At 38.0% G+C, this 26,456-nt stretch overlaps 4 protein-coding genes across 7 annotated transcripts; 3 read left to right on the top strand and 1 right to left on the bottom strand.

Moving 5' to 3' along the window:
* Window positions 1-711: 711 nt before the first annotated feature.
* LOC109602063 (importin subunit beta-1) lies at window positions 712-8,373 on the top strand. Of its 2 annotated transcripts, XM_020018384.2 has the most exons (7): window positions 713-1,060; window positions 1,294-1,535; window positions 1,841-3,428; window positions 3,658-4,112; window positions 4,172-4,494; window positions 5,369-5,471; window positions 5,767-8,373. In XM_020018384.2, exons 1-6 carry the CDS (start codon window positions 1,006-1,008, stop codon window positions 5,433-5,435), a joined length of 2,730 nt encoding a protein of 909 aa, XP_019873943.1. In that variant the 5' UTR covers window positions 713-1,005; the 3' UTR covers window positions 5,436-5,471; window positions 5,767-8,373. The 2 variants fall into 2 exon arrangements, with proteins under 2 accessions (XP_019873944.1, XP_019873943.1); XM_020018385.2 differs by lacking the exon at window positions 5,369-5,471 and having other exon boundaries at window positions 712-1,060.
* A 99-nt stretch (window positions 8,374-8,472) lies between these two features.
* On the top strand, window positions 8,473-10,886 carry LOC109602064 (carcinine transporter). Its single transcript, XM_020018386.2, has 7 exons — window positions 8,473-8,604; window positions 8,653-9,039; window positions 9,173-9,431; window positions 9,481-10,113; window positions 10,169-10,350; window positions 10,406-10,584; window positions 10,641-10,886. Exons 1-7 carry the CDS (start codon window positions 8,572-8,574, stop codon window positions 10,828-10,830), a joined length of 1,863 nt encoding a protein of 620 aa, XP_019873945.1. The 5' UTR covers window positions 8,473-8,571; the 3' UTR covers window positions 10,831-10,886.
* Window positions 10,887-10,922: 36 nt separating this feature from the next.
* On the bottom strand, window positions 10,923-20,053 carry LOC109602065 (serine-rich adhesin for platelets). 3 transcript variants are annotated; one of them, XM_020018389.2, is made up of 17 exons: window positions 19,934-20,053; window positions 19,269-19,471; window positions 18,856-19,098; window positions 18,634-18,801; window positions 18,201-18,578; window positions 17,298-18,151; window positions 16,893-17,241; window positions 16,282-16,828; window positions 16,097-16,216; window positions 15,367-16,017; window positions 15,008-15,311; window positions 14,545-14,955; window positions 13,986-14,459; window positions 13,377-13,787; window positions 12,407-13,209; window positions 12,227-12,355; window positions 10,923-12,166 (listed from the first exon to the last, which is right to left on the bottom strand). In XM_020018389.2, the coding sequence occupies exons 2-17, from the start codon at window positions 19,446-19,448 to the stop codon at window positions 11,835-11,837; spliced, it is 6,354 nt and encodes a 2,117-aa protein (XP_019873948.1). In that variant the 5' UTR covers window positions 19,449-19,471; window positions 19,934-20,053; the 3' UTR covers window positions 10,923-11,834. The 3 variants fall into 3 exon arrangements, with proteins under 3 accessions (XP_019873948.1, XP_019873950.1, XP_019873951.1); XM_020018391.2 differs by having other exon boundaries at window positions 14,566-14,955; XM_020018392.2 differs by lacking the exon at window positions 13,377-13,787.
* Window positions 20,054-20,629: 576 nt separating this feature from the next.
* On the top strand, window positions 20,630-24,931 carry LOC109602066 (nuclear fragile X mental retardation-interacting protein 1-like). The gene is made up of 3 exons (XM_020018393.2): window positions 20,630-21,383; window positions 23,559-24,054; window positions 24,143-24,931. The coding sequence occupies exons 1-3, from the start codon at window positions 20,736-20,738 to the stop codon at window positions 24,892-24,894; spliced, it is 1,896 nt and encodes a 631-aa protein (XP_019873952.2). The 5' UTR covers window positions 20,630-20,735; the 3' UTR covers window positions 24,895-24,931.
* Window positions 24,932-26,456: the final 1,525 nt, after the last annotated feature.

The following is a 26,456-nucleotide window of genomic DNA, read 5'->3' as shown; positions in this document are numbered from 1 at the left end:
TTTAATTTGAGTTTACTAACCTTTGAAACTGGAAACTGTTCTACGTGTCTCCTTTTTCCATGTATTTCCATGTGTTACACATTACTTTTAACATAAAAAGTGTTTTTTAATTAATTTCTATAGCATTTAATATTAAAATACATTTATAATCAAAGATTTTATTAATTTGCAAGTGCGTCTGTTTGTTAATTTAACATCAGTGTTGCCATCTCTTAAAAGTAAATTTATAAAGTAGTTTAGAGAAAGAAAACCTTTTTTGAATATAATCCTGCCAAATCAATATTCAATAAATTAATATAAAATGTAAATATAAACTATATATTATATAAACTGCACAGTTCATGTTGCAAACTAAAACTAAATTAAACTTTAAACAATATTTAATCGGTAAAGAAGAACTTAATTAGTACCGACAGCGCCACCTTTATGAGTAACAAAAATTGTTAATTTAAAAAGCCAGAATTCCAATTACCTTTTTATATGTAAATATGTCTTAGGTTTTTATTTTGTTTTAGGGGCAATATTTAAATAATTAATTCCAAATACAATAATAAATATTAAACCAATTTTATTTCAAAAGGCGCCACCTATGCGGAAGTCACCAAACTTGCGCACGGGATAACGTAGGCTACAGGCTACAGGAAATCTATTTGGCGCGTATTTCTAAAACGGTCGTGCGTCAATGGGAATGCGCATCGAAAAGTAGTGCAACTGTTTCCCGTAGCTGACAACAATAAATTATAGTTGTATGACAATTTTGGTATTTCACATAACTATCATTGAAAAAATTGTTGTGTTTTCGACGTAACTTATGTGCATTTACTGCCTAGTGTCGAATATCCGTGGTTAACGATTATTGTGGTGGATTCGGAGCGTAGGAGACAGCCATCGTGCCAGTTCTGCCAGTTGAATCATCATACATGTGGTGTTAGCCGGCTGATTTTAAGAAATACTAATACAACAGGCAATTTTAGTTTAGTAGTGAGCAAAAATAAATAGCACACAATGCATCAAGAAACATTACACCTCATTCAAATCCTAGAAAAGACGGTATCACCAGGTGAGTGAAAATCATATTATTGTCAGGTTGCCATTGTACCTGCCATTTGTGCATCCGCCTATTTATAACCAATATTCTCCCCTATTAACAAATCACTCGGTTAATTAGCACGTAATTTCCAATCTCCTGAATTTTCCGCCCAAATACACCTTCATAACCTTCAGCCAATTTAAGGTCAATATCCTATATTTTGCATTCAAAACTTAACGTATTTTTCCTCAAAACTTTTACAGACAAAAATGAACTGGAACAAGCGTCGCAATTCCTTGAACAAGCGGCAGCTACAAACTTATTGGGCTTCATCAAAACACTCTCGGACATTCTGAGGCATGGGGGCAACAGTCCTGTGGCCCGAATGGCTGCTGGTCTGCAGCTCAAAAACCAGCTTACATCGAAGGATGCTGACAACAAAGCAGCCTACCAACAGAGGTGGCTTGGTTTTCCTGATGACATTCGAACCTACATCAAGAGAAATGTAAGTACATACTTAAATGTATATCAGTATAGATTAATATTTTATAAAGTGCATTATTTAGATTGTTTTGCAATACAAAATAAATTAAGATAATGTAAGACCACATAGATTAATTATCAAAAGTTTAGTTTCTGGAAAAATATTTTATTTTTCATTATTAAAAGTACTCTAAATGTTAACTCTGGATACAAGGAACCTTTAAGTCATTAATTTCAAATTTTATCATCATTGTTTTACTTTTTAATAGAAAATAAAACGGACGTTTCCCTAAATTAGCCTTTCTAACAACTTTGGATTCTTTAAAGGTGGTGGGAGCCTTGGGAACGGAAACGAATCGACCTTCCTCCGCCGCACAGTGCGTGGCATACATAGCGGTGGCGGAGCTGCCACAAAAACAATGGCCGGACCTCATCCAAACATTGGTGAACAACGTGTGCCAGGCGAACTCGACGGAAATGCAAAAAGAGGCCACCTTGGAAGCTATCGGTTATATTTGCCAAGAAATCGACTCAGAAGTGTTGGTTACCCAGTCCAACGATATTCTGACCGCAATCATACACGGCATGCGGGTGACGGAGCAGAGCAACCACGTCCGATTGGCCGCCACCCAGGCACTCCTCAACTCCTTGGAGTTCACGAAAGCTAACTTCGACCAACCGACCGAAAGGAACTTCATCATGGAAGTCGTGTGCGAAGCTACTCAGTCGCCCGAATCTCAGATCAAGGTTGCCGCCCTGCAATGTCTTGTCAAGATTATGTCCCTGTACTACCAGTATATGGAACCCTACATGGCACAGGCACTATTCCCAATTACTCTGGAAGCCATGAAGTCCGAGAACGACGCAGTCGCCTTGCAAGGCATCGAGTTCTGGTCGAACGTAAGCGATGAAGAAGTCGATCTGGCAATAGAAGACACGGAAGCGACCGAAGCCGGGCGACCGCCCTCGAGAGTCTCCAGACATTACGCCAAGGGGGCGTTGCAGTTCATCGTCCCCATCCTGTTGCAAAAGCTCACGAAACAAGAAGAATTGGACGACGAGGATGACTGGAACCCCAGCAAAGCTGCGGGCGTATGCCTGATGCTTTTGGCCACCTGCTGCGAAGACGAAATCGTGCCGTACGTCCTGCCGTTCATCAAGGAGAACATCAAGTCCGATAACTGGAGGTTCAGGGATGCGTCCCTCATGGCCTTCGGCTCAATTTTGGGCGGGTTGGACAATACCACCTTAAAACCACTTGTGGAACAGGCGATGACCACACTCATTGAGCTCATGTACGACTCGAGCGTGATTGTCAGGGACACAGCGGCCTGGACGTTCGGCAGGATATGCGAAATCATTCCAGAGGCCGCCATCAACGAGACCTATCTCAAACCATTATTGGAAAGCTTGGTCACCGGGCTTAAGGCTGAGCCGAGGGTGGCTGCGAACGTTTGTTGGGCTTTCTCTGGACTGGCCGAGGCCGCCTACGACCACGCCGACGCCAACGAGGAGACCGGCACTCCAGATACTTACATATTATCCCAATATTTCGATTTTATCGTGCAACGACTGCTGGAGACCACCGACCGTCCGGACGGAGCCCACGCCAACCTGCGGCCGGCCGCCTACGAGGCGCTCATGGAGATGGTGAAGAATTCACCCAAAGATTGCTACCTGACGGTCCAGAAGACCACCATGGTTATATTGGAGAGATTGCAGCAGGTTCTGCTAATGGACACACATATCAGCAGCCACTACGATCGGTCCCAGTTCAACGATTTGCAATCGCTGTTGTGCGGCACACTGCAGTCCGTACTAAGAAAAGTCACACCTGAGGACGCCCCCAGGATATCTGATGCCATTATGACCGCCATGTTGACCATGTTCAGCTCCAACTCTTGCAAAAGTGGAGGTAAGAGAAAATTTTGGGAATTTTATCATAAAATTAGATTAAATATTGCATTGAAAATAAATACCAATTATATTTTAGTACAGCTTTATCAGAAAATTATCTTTATTTTATTTAAAAACTAAAGTTCAAGTGGCTGTTGATCTTTAAATGTAAATGATTAGGAAACACTAGATGTCGCAAATAACAACGTTTTACTGAAAAGTTTAATTTTGAGGAAAATCTTTCATAGGTGTCCAAGAAGACGCTCTGATGGCAGTGTCCACCCTCGTGGAGGTCCTCGGCGAGAACTTCCTCAAATACATGGAGGCGTTCAAGCCGTTCCTGTTCATCGGCCTGAAGAACCACCAGGAGTACCAGGTGTGCTGCACGGCCGTCGGCCTCACCGGCGACATCTTCCGTTCCCTCAAGCACAAAGCGCTGCCCTACTGCGACGAAATCATGCAAGTGTTGCTGGAAAACCTCGGCGACCAGACGGTCCATCGCAGCGTCAAGCCGCAAATTTTGTCCGTGTTCGGTGACATCGGACTCAGCATCGGCGCCGACTTCAAGAAGTACTTGCAGGTCGTGCTGACGACTTTACATCAGGCTTCGCAGGCTGAAGTCGACCGTAATGATTACGACATGGTCGACTATCTGAATGACTTGAGGGAAGGCGTTCTGGATGCCTACACTGGAATAATTCAGGTAAGGACAAATAAAAATGATACCTTTATTTAGTTATTATATTGTTTCTTTGCTTGTAGGGTTTGAAAGGTGACGGCCCGACCCCAAATCCGGACGTGCACCTGCTGGAACCGCAGATACCGTACATCGTGCAGTTCATAATGGTGGTGGCTCAGGACGTGGAACACTCGGACGGCACCGTGGCCGTGGCGTCGGGCATCATAGGCGATTTGTGCACCGCTTTCGGCGCCCCAATGGTACCGGTCCTGGACGTCGAGCCAATCAACGAGATGTTGGCGCAGGGCAGGAGGAGTCGCACCAGTCGGACCAAGACCGTGGCCACTTGGGCTACCAAAGAACTAAGGAAACTGAAATCGTCGACCACGGCCGCGGCTGCCAGCTGGTAAGGTCTAACCGCTGTTTTAATCGGAATAAACGGTTTTTTATACAATAATTTATAAACTAATTCTACATATATACCTGATATTATATAATTTATCGTTTTTACAAGAAATTTAATGTATGACATTGAACAACTTACTAGAGTATAGTTTTAAACGTTGAAAATAAAAGTTTAAATGACCACTGTAATTATTATTGTCACTATTTGAACAGCAACACTAACTTACACAAAACAAGGTGTCACTTCTAAATAAACTTATTTAAACGTAAAATTTTTGCTTAGAATTTGAAAATATTGGTGTTCTTTCATTTTTTACATTTTCATTATTTAATTACTGGTTTGAAAGACAGGTTTAACAAATTCTTCTTCCTGTGAAGAAGTAAGTTTATGAGTGTTTTGAATTCTAAGAGAATTTTTACAAAGGAAAACAGGTTAAATAATTTGCATATAAAACTCCACAATAGGTTTAAACTAGATTAATTTGAATCATATTTTATCACAAAATTAATTCGTTATATGTATTTATACAAAAATATCAACAACAGAATCTTATCCATCATGTATTGTTTTCATAACATGTATGTAATCTTCATCAAGATCCAATTCAATTATTACACACTGACACGTGTAATTCATCATTTTTATGGGACCATTCATGGCATGAAAATCCATCATAACAATGATAAATCATTGTCACAACTAAGAGCTAAAACTGGGGCTTACTCATCACATTTTAGGTGTCATTGATACAAAAACCTTCTTTTCTCTAGTTGTGAATGTTTTATCGTGGTTATCAAGAACATTTACCAGATGGATTGGAAACTAAGTACATGTCCAACTACTATTAACTTCCACAATTTAATCGTTTTTATAGGGGCGCCCTAGATTTCTCTGTCGGTCTCAACGGAAATGCTCATTTAAGCGAAAGTGTGGTCCACTAGTAATCGAAAATGGACATAAAAGAATGCTTACTTTAGGTAAATCCCATTGATCACGCCACTGATATAAAAATGTATTTGTTTCAAGATGGTTTTTGTATCAATAAAAGTTGGAGATCACTTTATTTGATTTTAATGATGGAAATTTATAGTCCCTTTCTTTTTACCTTTAAGTTATTTTGATTGAAGTATTAACAGTATTTAAAAGAAAGTCGCTATAATTAATTATTGGGGTTATTTGTGTTTGTTTTAGGGAGGGATTTTATTTATTTTTTTATTTGCTGACGTATTAATAATAATATTATTGGCATTAAACCAAATGTTTTTTTTTCAGATTTACTTCACCTGCTTGCGGCATATCAGATGCAAAATACATAGGAAAGTTGTGGTCAACGGCATCAATGTGGAATCCATATACTTAAAATAATCAAAATTCATAGTCATTTTAGTTATTTAATTGTCGCTAGCCACGTGGATTCTCAACTAAACCCATTCGTTTCCGGCGCCACACCGCCAAGTAATTGTTTCTCTTTTCGTGCATCTTAGGTATTATTTCAAATGTAATTTTCTCGCCTTACAACGTTTATTCGTGAGTGTGGCGGCCACTAAAGTCCGGTAAATTTTTTAAAAAAAATAACTACTATAGTTGACATGGTATCGTGTCCCCCAAATACTTTTTCGGTTAAATGGGGTGCCGAATGTGTGAGTACATGAACTCTGCATACTGCTGTGAGTGTAAACCTTAGCTGTGTACGCTTGTTACAGTTTTTCTCTCGCCTTGATTTATAATTTGTCGTATAGCGATTGCTCAAGACTGAAGAAAGAGTGAAGTGGATTTCGTGGTGTCATCTCACTTGACGCATTTTTTTTTACTTGGTCTTCATTTTAATTAATTAATAATGTACTTGTAATAAAGCATTTTCTCTTCACATATCGATTTTAATAATAGGTAATTATTTTTGTAAGTATTTTTTTAAATACCGGCTCCAGTCAAACGTTATTCCGTCGATCGCGAGTAATTTTGATGGAGTGTATTTAATTCCTTTCAATGAGACTAAAGCATGTATCTAAATTGTTCAACGATCTTATTAAAGCAGGGATATCTATACATATTATCTGGTATTTGGAGCAAAATACACTTGGGCAGGTACCCAACTAAATGAAGACCATCTAGTTAATGTCAAAATTTAATATTTGTATTAATATTACTCCGAAGGATTTTCATTTCGATTGTGATTCAGGTTTTCACCTATTGTTTTATGTGCTTCTCCGTCTTGTTTATTGTTCTTAGGTATTGAATTCAATTCAACATATTTTTGAACTACATCAGGGTATACACGAGCTTCTCCACTGAAACGTACTTAACATGCTTTAGTTTCTATACCTGTAATGAAAGTTTCCAATTCAGTGAATTTTGTACTCAGGAAAATTTCAAATAAAACAAAAAAATAATTGTGAATGGTATTTTTATGAGAGATTTTTGTAAGGCCTGTCTGTGCCTTGCGTGGGAGGTTGTATGAATAGTTTGAACTGAGGGTGGGTTAACTTTACAATTAAAACAATCTGTGATTTGGGAAGGTTTCGATAAGTTGCCAAAAATAAAAACATTGTTCGATTCCATTAGATTTTATAAATGAAATACGAAACCTTCTCAATGTAATGTAATTATAATTCTACAATTGTAATTATCAATTCCTGAATGTGTGATATTTTATCATAAGCAATGTTAAAATAATTATGCAATTCGTCAAAGTAATGCAAACGCAATTGAACAATTTTATTTATATCACATTAAGTCGTGTTTCTTTGAATCAATTAAAATTATTTAGTTGCGTACTCAGTATTACTTTGCTTATTTTTTTTTAATTGTTTCTTGGACTAGTCTCATCTCTAATTATTGTTAGAGACTTGTTGCAATTATTTTGAACATTTCTTATGACGTATTCAAAGGCTGTATGAATTTTTTTAGAATGTAAGTTGTATGATTGTTATTTTGTATGTAAGTTGTATGTATAGTATTGGATTTTTTTACAACAAATAGCTCTTAAGTGTTTCTAAGGGGCCTAAATTATTTTTATTATTCCTGGGACATTCCCATTTTTATACAAAACAAAACGCATGAATCTAAATTTTGAGAGTTATTTTTACAGTAATTATTATGCACAAATTAACTATATTCTCACCCACATTTTTATTTTGATCATGAGACTTGTGAAAAGATTAGTATTTGTTTCATTTATTAAGAGTAACAGTGGTACTGAAAGAAAAACTAATCTTGATATCTTAAACATGTTAAATTGTTATATTTTATTTATCCGCCGTTAAATTTTATGGGGCTTCAGTAACATCATGACCATTCTGAAGATAAATGTAGCAAATTCAGGTAGAAACATAAATGAAGAAAATAAGTAAGAGTGAACTTTAACTATGTTGGTTGAATGTTATTGTTTTGATTGTGCCATGTTAGGTTGACTGTTATACCGTGCATTCATAATAAATTATTCCCAAAGATTAGTTCCCGTTTCACTCAATTTATTATTCAATTAAGAGGGAACTTTTCTTTACGGACAATTTTGAGGTGAAACGCACCGTATGTTGTACCCCAATCACAACCGATGTTCACCAAAGGACAAAAGTATGTAATGAAGACTGAAATTAGCTCAAGTGCCGTATGAAAGTGTTGAAATATGCGGCGTATTCCAAGATAATTAATTAATTTGTTGAACATCGGTTTCTTATAAAACTTTTTATTTGTATTGTTACCATGTCTAGGGTGCCTATTGACCAATTTATCAAAATTTTATTGTATTGCCTATTAATTAATTTTCTTTTTGGTTCATCTATTGCACTTCTTTCAGTTTAAACACTGTAAAATTCCCACCCAATACAATGGGGACATTTTTGTAGTTCATTTAAAAATAATATTTCATTTAAAAAAATACATACATGCGTTTAATTTAATACCCAACCGACTGCTGAAATACGCGTGACTATAAAAGCCAAAAAAGAATTAATTCTGACAAATTAATGGCAACACTTATCCCAATTGATTTGATTATATTAATCTTATAAAGAACCACTATATGGCTTCTGCATAAAAACTCAATATCCTATGTCGTTCACTTTTTGACAGTTTACGATGGATAACGTGAAAGAAAATGATGCGCAAAATGTAAGCCAACAATTTCTAGCGGTTTAAATTTTATTTCGTATTTTACAGGACACAATTGATTTAGACGATATATTGCCTCAAATCGGGGAGTTTGGCAAGTATCAAAAGATGATGCTGTGGTTCGTATGTCTGCCAGCCTGTTTTCCCTGCGGATTCGGTGCCTTCAATCAGTTATTCATGACTAACGTACCGGATCACTGGTGTAAAGTACCGGAGCTGCTGAATTTTACCAAAAATCAACGGCGGGAGGTCGCCATCCCGAAATACAACAATACTCATGAGAAATGTTCTAGATACAGAGTAAATTGGACGCAAATTTTGAATGATTACTGCGACGACATCGACAGTGTTGAAGTTAACAGTTCTTGGCCTCAGGAGAGCTGCAAGGATGGCTGGGAGTACGACAACAGCGTCGTCTCAAGCATAGTCATTGATGTAAGCATACTGTTTTTATACATTTACTGTTTACGAAAATGGTGAGATTATTCAAATAAATAAAGATTCAAAGTAACTAAACCACTTTCGTAATAAACAGTGGTAGAACAATAAACAATTTCAGCATTTATAGTTTGATTTGGTTTGCGACAAAGATATCTACCCGACGTTGGGTTTGGTGTCGTTGAATTTGGGTGGCCCAATTGGAGTCTACTTTTTTGGCTGCCTCAATGACCGAATTGGTAGAAAGAAGACGTTCTTTTTATGCTTAACAACCCTGCTAATTGGAGGTATATTAACAGCAGTAGCTCAAGACTTCTGGTGGTGGGCTTCAAGTCGCATCATTGTGGGCCTTACAATTCCAGCTATTTATCAAATTCCTTTCATAATTTGTAAGTCTCAAGTATTTAAGTTGAACATTTTGTAACAATAAAGTTTTAGCTTTAGAGCTGGTTGGTCCAAATTACAGGTCGTTTGTTACAGTCCTCACGTGCATGTTTTACACGTTTGGTTTGATGATGTTGGCGGGCATAACGTATTTAATTCGTGACTGGGTTTACCTATCTTACGCCACTTGTGTACCCTTTTTCTTGTACTACTTATACTGGTTTTTCTTGCCCGAAAGTCCCAGGTGGCTACTAGCCAAAGGCAAGTTCGAGGAAGCCTCTAAAATCCTAGAAAGTTTGGCACGGATGAATCGCAAAGAATTGCCGCCCAGCTTTCGCCTTCAGTTGAAGCAGAAAATGATGCACAAACGTACGGTTAGCGAAGAGGAGGAACTTAAAAAGAACCCGGGTTGGAAAGAATTGTGTGGCACACCAAACATGCGACTGAAGACCACTTTGATTACTTTAAATTGGTTTGCTAATGAGACTGTGTACGTGGGTTTGAGCTACTACGGCCCTTCTTTGGGAAGTAACGAGTATGTGAGTTTTCTCTTGTCGTCCTTGGTGGAAATTCCAAGTTATTTTGTTTGTTGGTTGATGATGGACAGATGGGGGAGGAGGTGGCCTCTTTGCTTATGTATGATATTAAGTGGTGTCAGTTGTATTGCCACAGTTGTCATACCAAATGGTAAATAAAGCAACGTGAGCAAATTTTAATATACCCTAATAACTTTAAATTGTAGATGATGTTGTTACCACTTTGGTACTGTTCCTGATTTCAAAATCGGCGATATCAGCCTCATTTTTGATAATATATCCTTTCGCTGGGGAATTATATCCGACACAATTAAGGGGTATTGGAATTGGGACATCAGCATACATTGCTGGTTTAGGTCTGATAATAATCCCTTTCATAACATATTTGGTAAGGACTCAATTTTATATTCCATTAGTCTCAGTATTTAGAATAATTTATTAAGGGTGCAGAAGTGCTAACACTGCCGTTGATAATAATGGGAGTAGTCTCAGTAATTGGGGGAATGTCAGGCTTGAGACTGCCTGAAACACTCCATCACCGTTTACCTCAAACAGTGGAGGAAGGCGAACAATTCGGCAAAAATTTCACAATGAACGATTGCCTCCGATGTATCCCGATCAAGTGAGTTGTCAAGTCCTTTAAATTTTGACTCATTTTACTTTTTGTTTTGACTTTAGGCCAGAATCTTCGGTTTCATGCTCCTACGAAGACTTGGAATTAACACCTGTCAAGTTGGAGCCTACTGAAGAAACTCCCCTGGATCAGAAGCAGAAAAGATTGTCCATTAGAAAGCTTACTCGCCAACAAAGCGTAATGGATACTCAGAAAAATCCGGATGGAACTATGAAAATGACGTATTGGTTTTAAGTTGATTATTAGATGTTTTTGTAATTTTTTTCTTAATAAACTTAATAGACATTAAATTCATTTTTTAAATCTAATAAATAATATACAAAGTATAAATCTGAATAAGTTTATTTTTATAAATATCTACATAATATGTTGAATTAAATGTACAATGCAAATCAGTCAAACATGTTTCCCTACAATCTTAGAATACCAGTCATGAGAAACATGCTTTTAGCTAATACACAAAACTACTTCATTTGATATTAATTTATAAGATCATACAATTAAACAATTACAAACAGGTATAAAAAATAAAGAAACCATTTTTGAAAAAAGAATATGTTCGAGATAAAAAATACTGATTATGTTAAATTTTATTGCAATTTAAAATAAAAACAGTAAAAAGAAAGTAATTCATTAATATCTTACACTTTCAACAACACGACATACAAAAAATTACTTATAATTAAATAAAATATAAAATGAAGTATCACTAGAAAATATCACCATATGATTATAGTACATAACTTAATGTAGTAAATATGTTTTAAAACGTTCAGTTCACAATATATCAAATTAAAATAACTTACCTATATTTTATATAATTTTTAAAAGCAATTCATTTTTATACTGAACATAAAATTGCACGTGATACAAGCAAATTATTACAAATATTTTTAAATTGTGGGCACTTGGGTTCCAAATAACATTCAATGAGATTGTGTTACACCCAAAAATGATTTGACAAATTTCAAATGCAACAGTGCATCTTGACCATCAAAATGTAATTGAAACAAGTATGTACAGTTTATTTGAATGGAATTAACGTCTCATTTAAAATGTTAAATAAAAGTACTTAAATAGTTACCAGTGATGTCATAATATGTGCATTCACTTTGAAAATTATTTACAGTTAATATGATCAAAAAACAACTAACAAACATACCTAGGTATGCGTTACATGGCGACTTTTATGACGATAACGGTAACTTCTATTCAGATATTTGTTATAAATGAAAGATCTAAGTCAAAACAATCAACTGCCCCGTATTGGTTCCATAAATAATACCCTGGCCAGAGTATGGCAACCATCTAATACAATTTATTCTGCTGTCCCTCGACTGATCTAGTTCTCGAATCATCGGCAGCCTATCGCCAGGCACGTCTTTTTGTTCAATCTTAAAGATGCGTGCCATCGCCCATCGATCGTGCGTAACTATGGACACACGTCGGGACGCCAGTCCTACCAACAAGTGACGACTCAACGGCGACAACGACACAGAAACGGCGTTTTGTTCAAAGCTCGTTGTATAGAGACACTGCCCCAATGTCTCCCATCTTAAACTGTACACACCTGAAACAAGAATTAACGTCGTTAACACTAGAACTCTAAGTGGTAGATATTTTTACATACCAAGTCTATTAGTCACGTTCAAGTAACCCCCAGAAGGCAGAAGAGTTACTAATAAGGTCCCATCTTTGGCAATATCTACGCTTGCATCGTTGTGTATTTTACATTCTCCAACGATTACGTTCTTCAAAGCTGAAAATATACATTCAATTATGTTTGTACCTTTTATTATGCGGTACTTACAGTTACTAATAGAGGGTACACTCCAGTCCGATATATCCCAAGCCTGCAGTCTGTGATTGGGGGTGACCGTCGTTATCATGTCGGTCTCGTACAGCGGCTCCCGCTGTGGGTCATCCAGGTCATCGTCGAAAGGATTCACGCTTGCGTACAACGGATGCAGGAACCTCGGCCGGAACAGCCCGAACGAGGCATTGTGCCGCAACTCCGACGCCCTATCCGGGAATCGGTGTCTTTGAGACATCATGCGTTGCTGGAACGTCGACGGTTCGGAGACGGGCACGTCATTGATGTGGAGGGATGGCACTGGCCAGAAGCGACCCGGTCCGTCGCCACTCAAGTTAGGGTTGGTTGAACGATAGGTGTTGCTGGTGGTACTACTCGTGTTATTATTATTGTTGTTGTTGTTGTTGTTGTTGTTGTTGTTGTTATTATTATTGTTGTTGTTGTTACTAGGGTTGCCCCTAGCCACCCAGTCTGAGTCCTCGTCGTTGTCATCGCTGTTATTGCTGAAGGTGTTGCTGAAACGTGGCTGGGTTGCTGGACGTTCCCTGGTTGTGTCCCTGGATGTCGACGGGGTGTTGCGTAGATACTCCTCAAATCGGGCGTAACTGCGCACAATTTCCGATAGTGTCATAAAGGGGCGTAGAGTAGGTGATCCAGCTTCGTTTCCTTCTCCTGGAGTGGACGTTGGAACGTTTGGGACGTCCACGTTGGGAAGCGGTGTGTTGGCCGAATTAGAAGTACTCTGCTCCGAGGTGGTGGCCATGTGTCTTATTCGGGCTCTTCGGAAGGACGTTAAGCACCTGTAACGAAACGTCAAATTAAATTATTAATACGTGTTTTAGCTTCAACATCCCTATTGTTTATTATACTCACTTATATCATAATTAAGAATAAATGACAGAAATCAAAGTAAAACATATTGCGATTTTCTGAAAATTCTTTCATTTTGCATATCATGCCTACTGACCTCCCAATGGAGCACAGCAACTCCACCCTATCAGTCTCCACACTGGGTAGCATGGCATTCCTCCATGCGTTATAAGTCTGCCCCAATTCCCTTGCATGCCCCATAGTCAATCTCAGCAACATCAAACTTCTCGTCAGCTGGTGAGAGTAATTCCCGAAACCGCCACCGAGCATCTCCCCGCACATTACGTCGATACGTGTGGTCAAAGCTTCGCGTTCCGGATCCAGGTTGATGCCGGTGGGCGGCGGGATTGACTCTACCACCTGGAGCAGAAGCAGCTCAACAAGTAGGAGGGACAGAGCAAGTACGCTATGCATCTCCCGGATCATGATCACAGTGGACGCGTCCATCTCAGCCAGGTGACGGCTGAGGCCATCCACGATTAAACTTAGAGTGTTCCTCACTGGGTACCTGTAATATCAAGAGTAAATAATACCAATCCCCAGAAATCGCAATATGAAATCAGATAATCGTAATTACTAATCGGTTTATTGTTAATAGTAGGATCTTCAGTCTAATGAATTCCTTAACTAGGCATTCCGTGCTACTGTTCAACCTTAAATGAAAAAGACAGTCATGCAACATATGTGCTAGAGATGTTGATTTTACCTCGACATTCCATCTGAAGTAACAGCAGCCTGTGGATCAGATTGCAAATTGGTCCTACCGTTGCCCAGCATCCTATTCACTCTCAGCACACTTCCATGCAACCTCAAAGCGAGCATGTGTTCACCTAAATCAATAGGTGCCCTCGTCGTGGAGCTTGTTGTGGACGTTGAAGTGGATGTTGAAGTAGACGTTGAAGTCGAAGACGTCGTCGTTGTCGTTGCAGTTCCTTCCGTTGTGGCCCTCGAAAAGTGACGCAACTGCTCAGCCAATAAGTTTTCCAGACGGCGTGTCATCACGGACAACGTTGACGAGTTGATGACGGAGAAATTAGTGAAAGGCGTGGTGTTTTGGCGGTTGTTTCCAGTGTCGGTGGATCTTGACTGTGACGACTGGCGACTTTCGCGATCGCCGCGATTTGTGTAACGGAAATGTGGCGGTGGTGGTCTACGACATACCCTCACCGACCGAAAGAATCTGAAATACATCAATCAATAAAATACAATTCCTTAGCTAATTCATTAAAGTACGTCACTAACTAGTTTCTTAGAAAAAGACGTACTTTGTAAAATAAGTCACCGACCTGGAGGGAGGATACGTCTTCCGACCAGACGTCCTAGGTTTGCTTCGAGGAGGCAAACTACTTTCACCTCCAGAGCTGGTGCTAGGTTCCGCGGATGTACTTGAATTATTGGCTTCGGGAGAGTTGACCTCCTGAGCTGACGAAGCCGGTGGTGACGCAGTAACAGGAGGACTAACGTTGCCAACGTCATTATTGGAAGCGGAACTGAGACCTTCTGCTGCTGTCGACGTCTCGCATGGTCCGGAATCACTAATTCTCGTGCCGGCCATCATTTGGCGCACGCTGGACATGCCGCTGGAACGGCTTTCCGCTGTGATGCTCCGCAGATTCCGGACGAGTTCTAGGACTAGTTGGCGCATGAGACGCAACTGTGAAACTTCCACCATGGCCCTAAATACAACAAATATTTTTACACCACCTTCAAAGATATGTATACACATACCTATCAATCCTTCCGATACTCTCGACTTGTTGCCTCAGTAACCTCGCCTGCCTCTGAATGTGAGTGATGACGATGTGAAGTGAAGTTATGAGAGGGGACACTTGGTCGCCGTTGGTGTTCTGCTGTGGACTGTCCGGATTACGAGGATACGTATGATCGGAGGCAACTGCATTGAATGGCATGTTAATATCTGGAACGTTGCTACTAGATTCCCCAGTTTCTTGATTTCCCTCAGTTCTTTGGTCCCGCACATAAAAGGACGGATCGTAGAAGCTCCAAGACACTCGGTTGTTGCTAGACAAGTCTAAACAAAAAATCCCAATTATATTTAATCTTAATTAAATCTTGTCAACTATTACTTTGATCTGTTGTTTGTGAAATAAGCTCCATAGACCTACTCAAATTTCTCAGTATAACTTCAGACTGGTTCATAATGTTTTCCAAACGATCCGTATAACTGTTCAGCATGTCTGATGTTTCCCTTGGTCTGTTACTAGCTCTAATGTTCCTCACATCATTCAAGCTGAACTCCAAGTCTTGCACGATATTCGAATACATATTACTGATGCCGGAATTGTCGCGTTGGTTCCGGTTTTCACCCGGCCACGGATTGAAAGTCATATCGTAGGACGACAGATTAAGAGGAGGATCATCTTCAGAATTCGCCCTCTCTGAGTAATTGATTAGCTCATCTAACGCAAAAGATCCCGACATTTGTCTTCCATACAAAGTTGATAGTGGCGATCCTAATCTACGAACTCTTGGGGAATGATCGTGGGATCTGCGCAGCCGCGAAGCCGCATAATTTACTCTGGTCGGTCTGAAAGCTGATAACATACTGAAGCCACACCTCCGTCTAGAATTTGAGGTATAGATAGGATCGCTTGTCGTTCTGGTATACGTGTTCATCGTTGTCACCGATGGCGAAGACGTTTCCGTTAACGTTGTGCTTGTTGATGTGGTGGTGGTAGTAGAGGAGGTAGTTGCCGTAGCTGTTGGATTTGTAGCATCTGAAGCAGAAGTATTTTTATTTTCTTGCCTATTTAAATAAAAGACAAGTTGACAACATAAGTCTAACGTGTATAATACCTGTTTCTTCCGGTACTCGGTCATCATCGCTCGGTGATGAACCTAACGTATCATCTAAGTTGGAATAATACGCCGCATTTCGCATATGCCTCGTACAGTGTGAATTCGTCACGACCGGCTCTAAACAACGATTCCATATGTTACCACCCTTTCCCTTCCCACTTGCATAAGCCGCAAATTCTTACCTGGTAGTAAATGTCGCCTGCTGGGTCTGATGGGCGAATTTCTCATTTGAGGCATTGGAGTGGGTTCACAGCTAGACGGAATTCTTGATCCACGCGGATATAAAAAACAAACATCATTTGTTCCAGGGGTAGTACTGCCCAGAGTCTCTCTCAGTTCATTTAAACTAGCTCTAACAGCCGAGCCGGCTTCGTTGGCCACCGAGAGTGCCCGCAGAAACGATAAATGGGTCGGAGAAGTAGAATCTAATGTGTTTCCAGTTGAGTTAGCACTTGTGGCAGAACTAAAGGCGGTTTCCGGCACTGACGTGGTCTCGTCTCGTACTGAAGTTGGTTGGGATGAAGAACTAGAGCTAGTCGTCGAAGGGAGGGAGGCCGTAGGCGTGGATGACACCCTGGAGAATACTAAAGCAGTCTGAAAAAGGGAGTTTGGAGATTGTGGCCCATCAGTTGTGGAAGCTGTTGTAGAAGTTGAAGGTGCCGTATAGGTACTTGTGGAACTGTTACTTTCTTGTGTAACACTTGTGGTAGAAGTAGTAATTGTTGAAACCTGAATAATAATAATAATGATGATAATAAAATGATATTACGTAATAAGTACAAAAAGTACTTACATTAACGCCATCCGCATCTAGAGCTCGGGCAGTCTCATTTTGGTTCTCAATTTCAGTCAACAATTCAGTTACCAACTGTTCCAATTCAGTATTATAATTCCTCATAGAATTAGGTCGCGTCTGTTCCGACCCTCCTTCGCTAGCCGTAGTAGTGGTTTGTGCCACTGGGGGTGTAACCTGTCTCTGTGGATACCTGTGGGAATTGTTATTCGACTCCTCGTCGGAACTACTGTTGTTCTGGGAGGACGTGTTTATGTTCCGTCTATGCCACCTCAGCTTCTTGTTGCCTCGCGCCAAGTACATCTGACGGAAATGCATGCGATGCTGCTCCCGACTATCCTCGAACAGTCTAAGGTAGTAAAATGATTAGACTTCAATGTGCAATTAAGAAAAAACCAAAATTACCTAATCAGAACAGGCCTGTCGTTCTCAGGCACGGACCTTATGATAGGCAAAATCCTGTTTCTGACTTCCTCCTCGGCGGTGCGTCGTATATTTAGCAGCAAGTCATCCACGTTCGTCTCAGAATTTGGCACTGGCTCAGTATTACTTGTACTGGGTAGTGACACGTCAGTACTCGCACTAGGTTCAGAATTTTCGGTGGCGTTTGAAGAAGATTGACTTGTAGATGGTTGGTTGTTGGACGTGGAAGGTTGGTCAAGACTTGTGGCAGTTTGTGGGCGAGTTTTGCTTAATTGGAGCGTCCGCCACGGACTAAACAAGTTGTTCTCCCCCTGAGTTTGAGTACTGGTGTCATTAAGGTTATTCATAATGGACATCAGTCGGTTCTGCATTTCCTCAATTTTTGGTCGCTTTTCCCTATTACTGGCATCTCCTTCAGGTTCTGTCGCCTTGTGTTTTCTAGATTCGGGCGTCTGTGTCGGCCTGGTGGTCGGCGACTGGTTGATCATAATGGAGAAAATCTTGCTAGGCGATATGAGATTCTGTTGTGACGTAGTACTGGACGTGGACGGTTGACATTCACATGGAACCTTAGGTTTAGTAGGGTTTGATCCACGACTCGTAGATGGTTGCAAATTTGTTGGACAATTTAAACTACTTGTTGTCGACGGAGAATCTGTAGGTATCGGCTGATTATCGGGAGTGGAAGTATCTGCAGGAGTTGATGAGGAGCCAGCACATGGGACTGGGGTGGAGAGGGCAGCTGGTTCAGCACTGGACGATGATGGTTCCGGCGTCTGGGTGCCACTGCTGGTGCTACTTGAACTGGGTTCCATTGGATCAGTTCCTCTGTCAATCTGTATCAAATAATGTAACATCTCCGTACAAATTACGATCAAAACCTACCATGGTCCTGGGCCTGTACAACTGCAAGTACCGCTGTACCAATTGCTCGTACTCCCGCACCAAATTCCTATAGCAACTCGTGATCCTACGCTCTCTCTCGGGTATATTTGAGTAAGGCGCACTTCCAGAATTTCTGGGTGTGACCAAAGTCGGCTCCGCCATTGCCGCTACTTCAGCCAAAAGTGGTGGGGGCAATCGCTGCTGTTGTTGCAAATTGGTGACCAGGCGTGGCGTAATGCGACGCCTGTAATTTATGCAACGGTCGGCTTGGCGAGGAACCGGAACCGGGGCCCTCACCCTCTCCCATCGCGTCTGGGGGCTATTGGCGATGCCTGTGATCAATTTGTGTCCCAGGTTATCAAAGGCGACGTACCGTACCTGTTTAAAAATGATGTGAAACAATAGTTAAAGCACAAAAACGAAAGATTTTAACCTTTTCTTTAGGGTTGTTGGTTGAGCATTGGACAAACGGTTCAGGCTTGCTCCAATCCCAAAAATACACCTCATTATAGGTCGCTATAACCAAAACCCTGTCGTTTGGATGAAAAGCAATTGACGCTATAACAGACTCATTGCTAGTTGTCCAAACTTCACTTCCCCCCTGAAAAACATTTACACATTAACCTCAACAAGTAAAATTTAATAAATAACTTACACTAAGGTCCCAGATGCGGACTTGTCCACCCAAACAACCAGACGCAATGATCTGGTTGGAGGTAGGATGGAATGCAATACACCATGGGGTTCTTGGATGTCCCACCAATGTTTTAATATTCTTACCACTCCTGCTATCTGTCACGTATATGTTGTGATTGCCATGAGTTGATGCTATTTTAGTTCCATCCGGGCTGAACACCATCAAGAAAGATGACCGTGGCGTGCCCGGAAGATCACATTTCTAAAAAGGCAAACAACCCCCATTTTATTAAATGATGATTTATGATCATCCTTTTAGCAACTACAATATATAATTATGGTTCAGATTATGATTGAAGAGCTTAAGCTTTAAAGTATAAATAAAATTACGTAATTTAAAGATAACTTTTAAGAATTAAAATATATACTTACCATTTCAGCATAATTTGCTTTTCGTATAAATTCTTGTTCAGCATATAACTGCAAACTTTCTGTATTCTTGGCATTTTGTTGTATTCTTCTAGAGTCCAAGCCTTTTATTAAGTCTATAGCTGGACTTCCTTTGCTTTCTTTCTTTAACTGACGATCCAGGTAGAAATCCTCATAATTCATTTTTTTATTGTCATTGGCTGGATCTTAAAAAAGAAATGAATGAAATACTTGTTGGTTCAGTTATGCAGTTTTGTTATAATTACATTGTTTACTAATTCTATGAGTAAAATCTTATAAAATGATGTAATTATACTGATAAGGGTAATATCCTATAATTCTTAAACAATTTTCAATTCACATAATCTAATTGGAAGTTGAGTCTACTATCTTACTAATGTAAATTTCAATTTTATCAATAAAGAAAGTATAAAGTTACATAGATAAACATTATATAAAAAACAAAGGTATTAGATCACCCCATTAAAATTATTTACTGTCTGTTACATACAATATATAAAATTATGTGGATTATAATAGAATAATAATAATATTTAAAGAAGTATACAGTTGCCAAATTATCAGGGGTTGGGCTAGAGGTCATACAAAACAGAATTAAATGCCATCCATATGGGTTTTTGATCACTAGAACATACATTTCAACATACCTGATCATCAGGATTTTATTTTACACTATTCTAACAGGCTACTCTAAGAAATCTATGAATATAACAATTAAAAATAAACAATAATCTGTATACAGTGACGTAACACGTTCACTGAAAGCAAATTTGACAGATTGACAGATACTTCGATAAAGTTTATCAGTGATGCCAACTACTGCGAATTTTCTGGGTTCAAATCACAAAGCTGCGAAACCATAGAATACTTTTTCAAACTACATGTAGAAACAATTGAAGGAATTACAAGAAAATAACAATGCTAACGACTATCAAAATGAAACAGAGAAGAGACAGACAGTATTAAATTTTTAACATTGATTATAAAAATATATTATTAATATAAATAATAATAAATCCATGGTCCATCTTATACTTAATTATATTATTATAATTAATTGTAATAAACCAGTTAAAAATTAGTACTTTTGTGAAGCATCAATCATTTATTATCCAATTGTAATTTATTTATAATTACGCCTTAATAATTGTTTAATAATAACAAAAATAACTATAAAATATAATATAAAAAAATTAATATTAAACACTTCTATTATAAAAAATATTTTGAACAATGATAAGACAATTATTTTAATTTATCTTTTGTTTTAAATAATTCAGATATTTAAAATTCAAAATTCAATTGTTTAAGTTGGTACTGCCGAATGACGTAATGTTGGCATTTTTTCCGTCTAGAAGCGTGGTTCGTGGTGTTGTGTCCCTTGTGATAAACCGATCCAGTAAATAAACCCGGTTTCCATTTCCGTAGAGTGCGTGCGGCTCCGTTTCAATGGGAGCTCCGGTCCAAGGTAGAGGCAACAAACGCGGTAACTTCGGCCCGAAATCAGGTGGACGCGGCGGCAAGGGACGACAAGGGCGTGCTCCTTTGAATGGTCATCCGCCATTGCCGCCAATGAGACCGATGCGAGGAGGAATGCGCCCTCCCATGCCGCCCCCGATGAGAGGTGGCCGGCCACCGATGAGAGGCAGGCCGATGAGAGGTCCGCCGGGCCCCATGATGGGTCCCAGAGGTCCACCGCCGCCGGGCATGTTCGGGCCTCCGGGAATGCGTCCCCCGCCGCCCGGGATGAGGCCGCCACCGCCGCCACACATGATGGGACGTCCACCTATGCCGCCCCCGCTGCGAGGTGGATTCAGAGGGAAACCCAGATTCCCTCCAAACGGCTTCAGAGGCGTGAATCCCAAAAGTAAGATGATAAACAAGAAGAGAGTACAACGACCCAAACAAAAGGCGGCAGACTTGACCAAGGAATTCGTAACGCAAGCCATTAAAGACGAGTTCGCGAAGAAAGACGAATTGCTGGCCAAAGCCAAGGCATCGCAGGACAAAAATGACTGGGCTGCATTCAGAGAGCAAAGGGAGAAGTGCAACCAAATGTACCATTCAGCAGAAATGGACTTCGTTGGGCAGCAGGAGGTTCGTATCCCCCAGCTCTTGCCCGAAACTAAATTCGCGCGAGTAACAGCACCTATTGATTATACAGCAGACGTCCATTTATAGGTATTTTGCATTAAGTCACTCCTCTCCCATGTCCTTGCACCCCATTCACTTGGGACTCGCTCAACACATCCTCCCCAAACACCCCCAGACCAATACATGTTATTGATTAGATGTTTATAAGATTTTGATATTCTACTTTGTTTTTTATTAGTACTGGTTATCAACATCTTGTAAAACAGCTTGATGGACTAGTTGGAACAATTATAACTGTCCATCAATAAAAACTGCTTTGAACGTTCACAAACTTTTAATGCCTGTCAGTGTTAAATGAATCCTGATGGCTCTTATTATTATCCTACATAGTTGCTAAACTAGATACTTAAATTAATGTTTCTTTAACATTAATGACTGAAATTCTAAATTTGTTGGGTATCTTTACAGGATAGCAAAAAAGTAACCGGGGCAGAGATGAACAAAAATTTAGAAACTCAAACTATCAATGAGCCCAGTGGGCAAAGTTCTCAGCCTGCTTCTGAGACCAATACTGAATCTGCAAATACAGAAGTAGCAACAGCATAACGGGGCTCTCACTTAAACATGGCAGCCAGTTTTTTTTCAACTGGTTTGAAAATATTTATTTTATATTAATTAACATAGTTTTTGTCTGACTGAAAACTACCTAGGTGTAAATTACAATAATTTGTCTTTAATTTGTATGTCTGTGGATAAAAGTATTTAAAATTTAGATGTAGATAATTATTTTGCAGTAATTGTATATTGTTTAATTTGCCATTTCAAAAAATCTACATGCAAAATTTCAGTGTATTAAATTTAGTCATGAAGTTGTTATTACAAGATATTATTTTTCTGTTATGTTCTGAATGATTTTATTTTAAACTATAGTACCTTGAAGCAAATATCTTTTGTAATTACTATTCATTGTTTAATAAAATAGTTTTGCAAATGGAAAACGATTTTTTCTGACAGATTATCAAGAACACCAAACTTGTCATGTTTTTGCTACTAATTTTTCTTCCTATGTTACTAATTTTTTCATGGGTGTGTTTACATAATATTTTGTCATATTTGGTATAAAATATTTTTGTAAAATCTTCAAAAACTGTTTAAATGTTATATGTTTTCAATTTGACAAGAACGCATGTGATTGATTTTACTAAAATATTTTCAAAATATACGATCATAATTTTGTCGTAATTTTGATGTGTCTAGTTGGATTTCTAGATTTTTATAAATGTGTGAATTATTACATTTAATTATTATTTGTATGTGCAAATTTCCATCAATATATTACACATTTAAAAATCTGAAACGTTAACTTTACCTTTAAATGGACGCATGTTTTTAACATTGTCTCATTACAATTTCAGTAAATGTTACCCACTAGAGAGATACTATCAGTCAATTCATAAAACAACATTAATATCACTTGTATCTTACTTTGTCCTAAGAATGTCATGGTTACTAAAATGTAGAGGATGATTCCAAAATGCTGTTAATAAATAATTTTGTGTCCTATAACAAAATTATTTATAAAATATTGATATTAAAAAAAATAGAGAATATTTTGGAATAACTCTCAAAAACCAAAATACTAAACAATGTTCTTTAGTTAAAATTTAGACAAAAAAGTTAAACTTCAATTAAAATTTTGGACATTTCTAAAAAATTATATAAGTTTAGTTGCAAATTTATAATAATTTGTATTACTGTTAAATGTCAAGTAAGCACAAGCATGAAAAAATTAAAAAAAAAAAAACATACAATTATATGCCCGATTATAATAAAAAAGGCAGAGTCTCACCAATTTCAAAAAAGTAAGTATTTTCCTCAAGTCAACAAAAGTTGAAAGACTCAGATGATTGTTGTAGTGTCCTTTTTTTAAGTTTTTATTTTATTGGACCGACATTTAAGCTCAATGCATTCAAGAAATTACATTAACTTTTCTTGCAAACAAGGATTTCACCCCGTAAGTTAAATAATTTTTTACTTGGATGTTTTTGTTCAATATTAAAACTAAACACTTATTTGATTCAATTCTTCAAAGTAGTTTTAAACTGAACTTTCTTTCTAAGTCGATGTTCCCTAAGTTGCACGATTCACGAACTGTTTAACTTATGCTTGCGTTATTAGGGCTCTTCAACCCATCCAGATGACCCTTATGATGGTGATTCATATTGCAGCGATGAAGAATATGAGGAAGACTGTGATTATGAGGAGGAGAATGAATATCCTTACGAGGAGGAGTACGAATATCCTTATGAGGATGAAGAGTATGATCCTGAGCAAACATATTCCTGTGATACGTGCGAAAGAATATTTTCTAACAGAGCACAGCATGAGCAGCACATGTCAGAACACAAGACTTGTGGACTGGACGGGTGCACGTTTACAGCTCACGAAAAAATCATAGAGAAACATGTCCTGATGCAACATGCAACGGGATTGTACGACAAGATTAGGAATATTAATACGCCCGAGGACATACAGAAATGGATTGCAGAGAGGAAAAGGAGGTATCCCAATAAAGAAAACATTGAAAAGAGGTACAAGGAGCAAGAAGAGAAAATTAAGAGGGGCGAGAGAATTGAAAAGAAGAACAACAGATTCGGAAAAGATAAATATCGATGTAAGTGTTTTAAAATTGTTAATAGTTTCTAGGTCTTCACCTGAAAAAGGTTTGGAACATTATTTTAATAATAACAACTCATTTTCAGTATCAAAAGTCAATGCAAAGGGTCCAAAAACTACTCAACCTCAACCTCCAACGCACAAAAAGAAAAGCCAACCAAAGAAACCGAAGAAGTCGTCACTGATTGATGAAAAGTGTGACTGGAATGGTACCATGTTTCCGTTTAAGGGCACATCAGAATTATACTGCGAGGTTGAGATGAAAGAGGAGAGTGACTATGACGATGATGAGTGGGATAATGCGGCCCCAACAAAAACTAATACAACTATCAAATTGAATAATGCCTTAGGTGCTTTAATGGGTGCGTATATGTCGGATGATGAAGAAATGGAGGAGGAAGCACCAAAGCCAGAACCAATAGTTAAAACAGTACCAGTTCCTGTGAACGTAGTACCTGTAAAAGAAGAGACTGAACTAGACGAAGATGATGGTCCTCCTTTGGAAGTAAAAATTCAAAAGGAGGATCACCAAGAACACATTCCTGAAAAACCGACAGCTACCACTGAAACAGCCACAACTTCAAACAAAACTTCCAAACGGACGAAAAATAGGAAACGGGTGGAGACTCGGAAAGAAAATCGTAGAAACAGGAATACTGGCAAGTCGAATACGGGGGAGAAGAATGAAGGAAAGTTTCCATATGATAATTTTAAGAAAAGGCCAGTTACTCTGTTGGAGAAATTACTAGAAAGTGAAATTAGGCATGAAAGAAATGTTTTGTTACAATGTGTTAGATATGTCGTGTCCAATAATTTTTTTATGGATTCTAAGTCTTGATTTTTATGAGTTTATTCAATAAATAATTGTAAAACGATCTTGTGTTTCTATTTCCTTTTAATTGGGGGGTAATAATTATAAACAAAGTTGGGAGTTAAACTGGCGCATCCGCCCAATTTTTAACAACCAAATAATATATATGTTTAGTAAAATAGGTGGTCTAATGATAAAATCCTAAAATGCATACTTTTAATTTAGGATAACACATTAATTCCATACTGATATAGTTAAGCACCCTGTATATTTCATAAATATTAAACTGGCGCATCCACCCAATTTGTAACAACCAAAATAAAGTTATTTAATTATTTAGACATTCAGACAAAAATATTATCAAACGTGTTTATATTTAAAGGAATGTACATAAGAGAAATATCACATTTACATAAACATTTTCGAACGCATTTATCAGTTCAAGCAGTTGAATTTCCAAATAATATTTACTCATACATACAATAATTCATTAAGAATTTAAATTTAATTGGCACAGATCCAATCGAATTAATATTTTATATTTTCTACACTGACATTATTTTAATGACATGTATGACGGCGGATTTTATTTCACTTGGCATATATTACATGTATTTTTAGTTAACATCAAACAAGAAATAAAATGAATGATTGTTACAATAAAAAAAAATGTTTGGAAATAGTTTAAATTTGTTCTTGGTCGTAAATTTTTTAAAAGATCGTTTTTACCACATGTGTTTTATCATAAAATTAGTAAACGTAACAACCGTACAATAAAAAATTAAGTAACAAACAAATCTGGACAAAATCCAATTCTAAAATTTAAAATATTTTATTATTTCATTTGAACTTCAAATAAATTCATAAACATCTATGAATTAAAAAAAAATATTTGCGAAGACTAAAATAAGGATGTATATTACTGATCTGGAGCTTTCATGTTTAAGTAAATATGTATAGTTTTATTGCCAAGAAGGTTGTTAATTATAGAATGATTGATGACATAAGGCCCGTCAGCATATATTTTTCTACGTTTAATGAGTACAAAGGATAAACAAATACGTTACACTAAAATCAGAACCTCAATTTACGTGTTCACTTCAACTTATAAGTAAAATTTATATTTACAAAATTATGTCAAAAATATTATTAATTATTTTATGCCCCTAAATTTATGTTCTCTTTAAAAAATAATATAAATTTAGTTTTGGAATTGTTAAATTAGGTTAGGTTAGGTAACTCCACCAAAATCTAAAGTTTCATCATTTTTAATACAAAAAATGCCTACAAAGAAACAAGTTGGGAGTTGACATAAATGTTGCATATATTTTTCATAGATATTAAACTGGCGCATTCGCCCAATTTTTAACAAACAAATAATACATTAGTTAGGTCAGGTTAGATTCATAGTGGCCAACAAGGGTGCAGAGACCCCCTAACTCCACAAAAATCTGAATTTTTCGTCATTATTGATATAAAAAATGCCTAAAATGGTGACATATTTATTATATTAATATGTATGTAGTAACAGAACATTAAGTTAGGTTAGATTAGGTTAATTTTAGCTAACAAAAGTGTAGGCACCCCCT

This window comes from Aethina tumida, chromosome 4 (assembly GCF_024364675.1).
Source record: "Aethina tumida isolate Nest 87 chromosome 4, icAetTumi1.1, whole genome shotgun sequence".
Classification (NCBI taxonomy): Eukaryota; Metazoa; Arthropoda; class Insecta; order Coleoptera; family Nitidulidae; genus Aethina; species Aethina tumida.
This window is presented reverse-complemented; position numbering and strand designations above follow the sequence as displayed.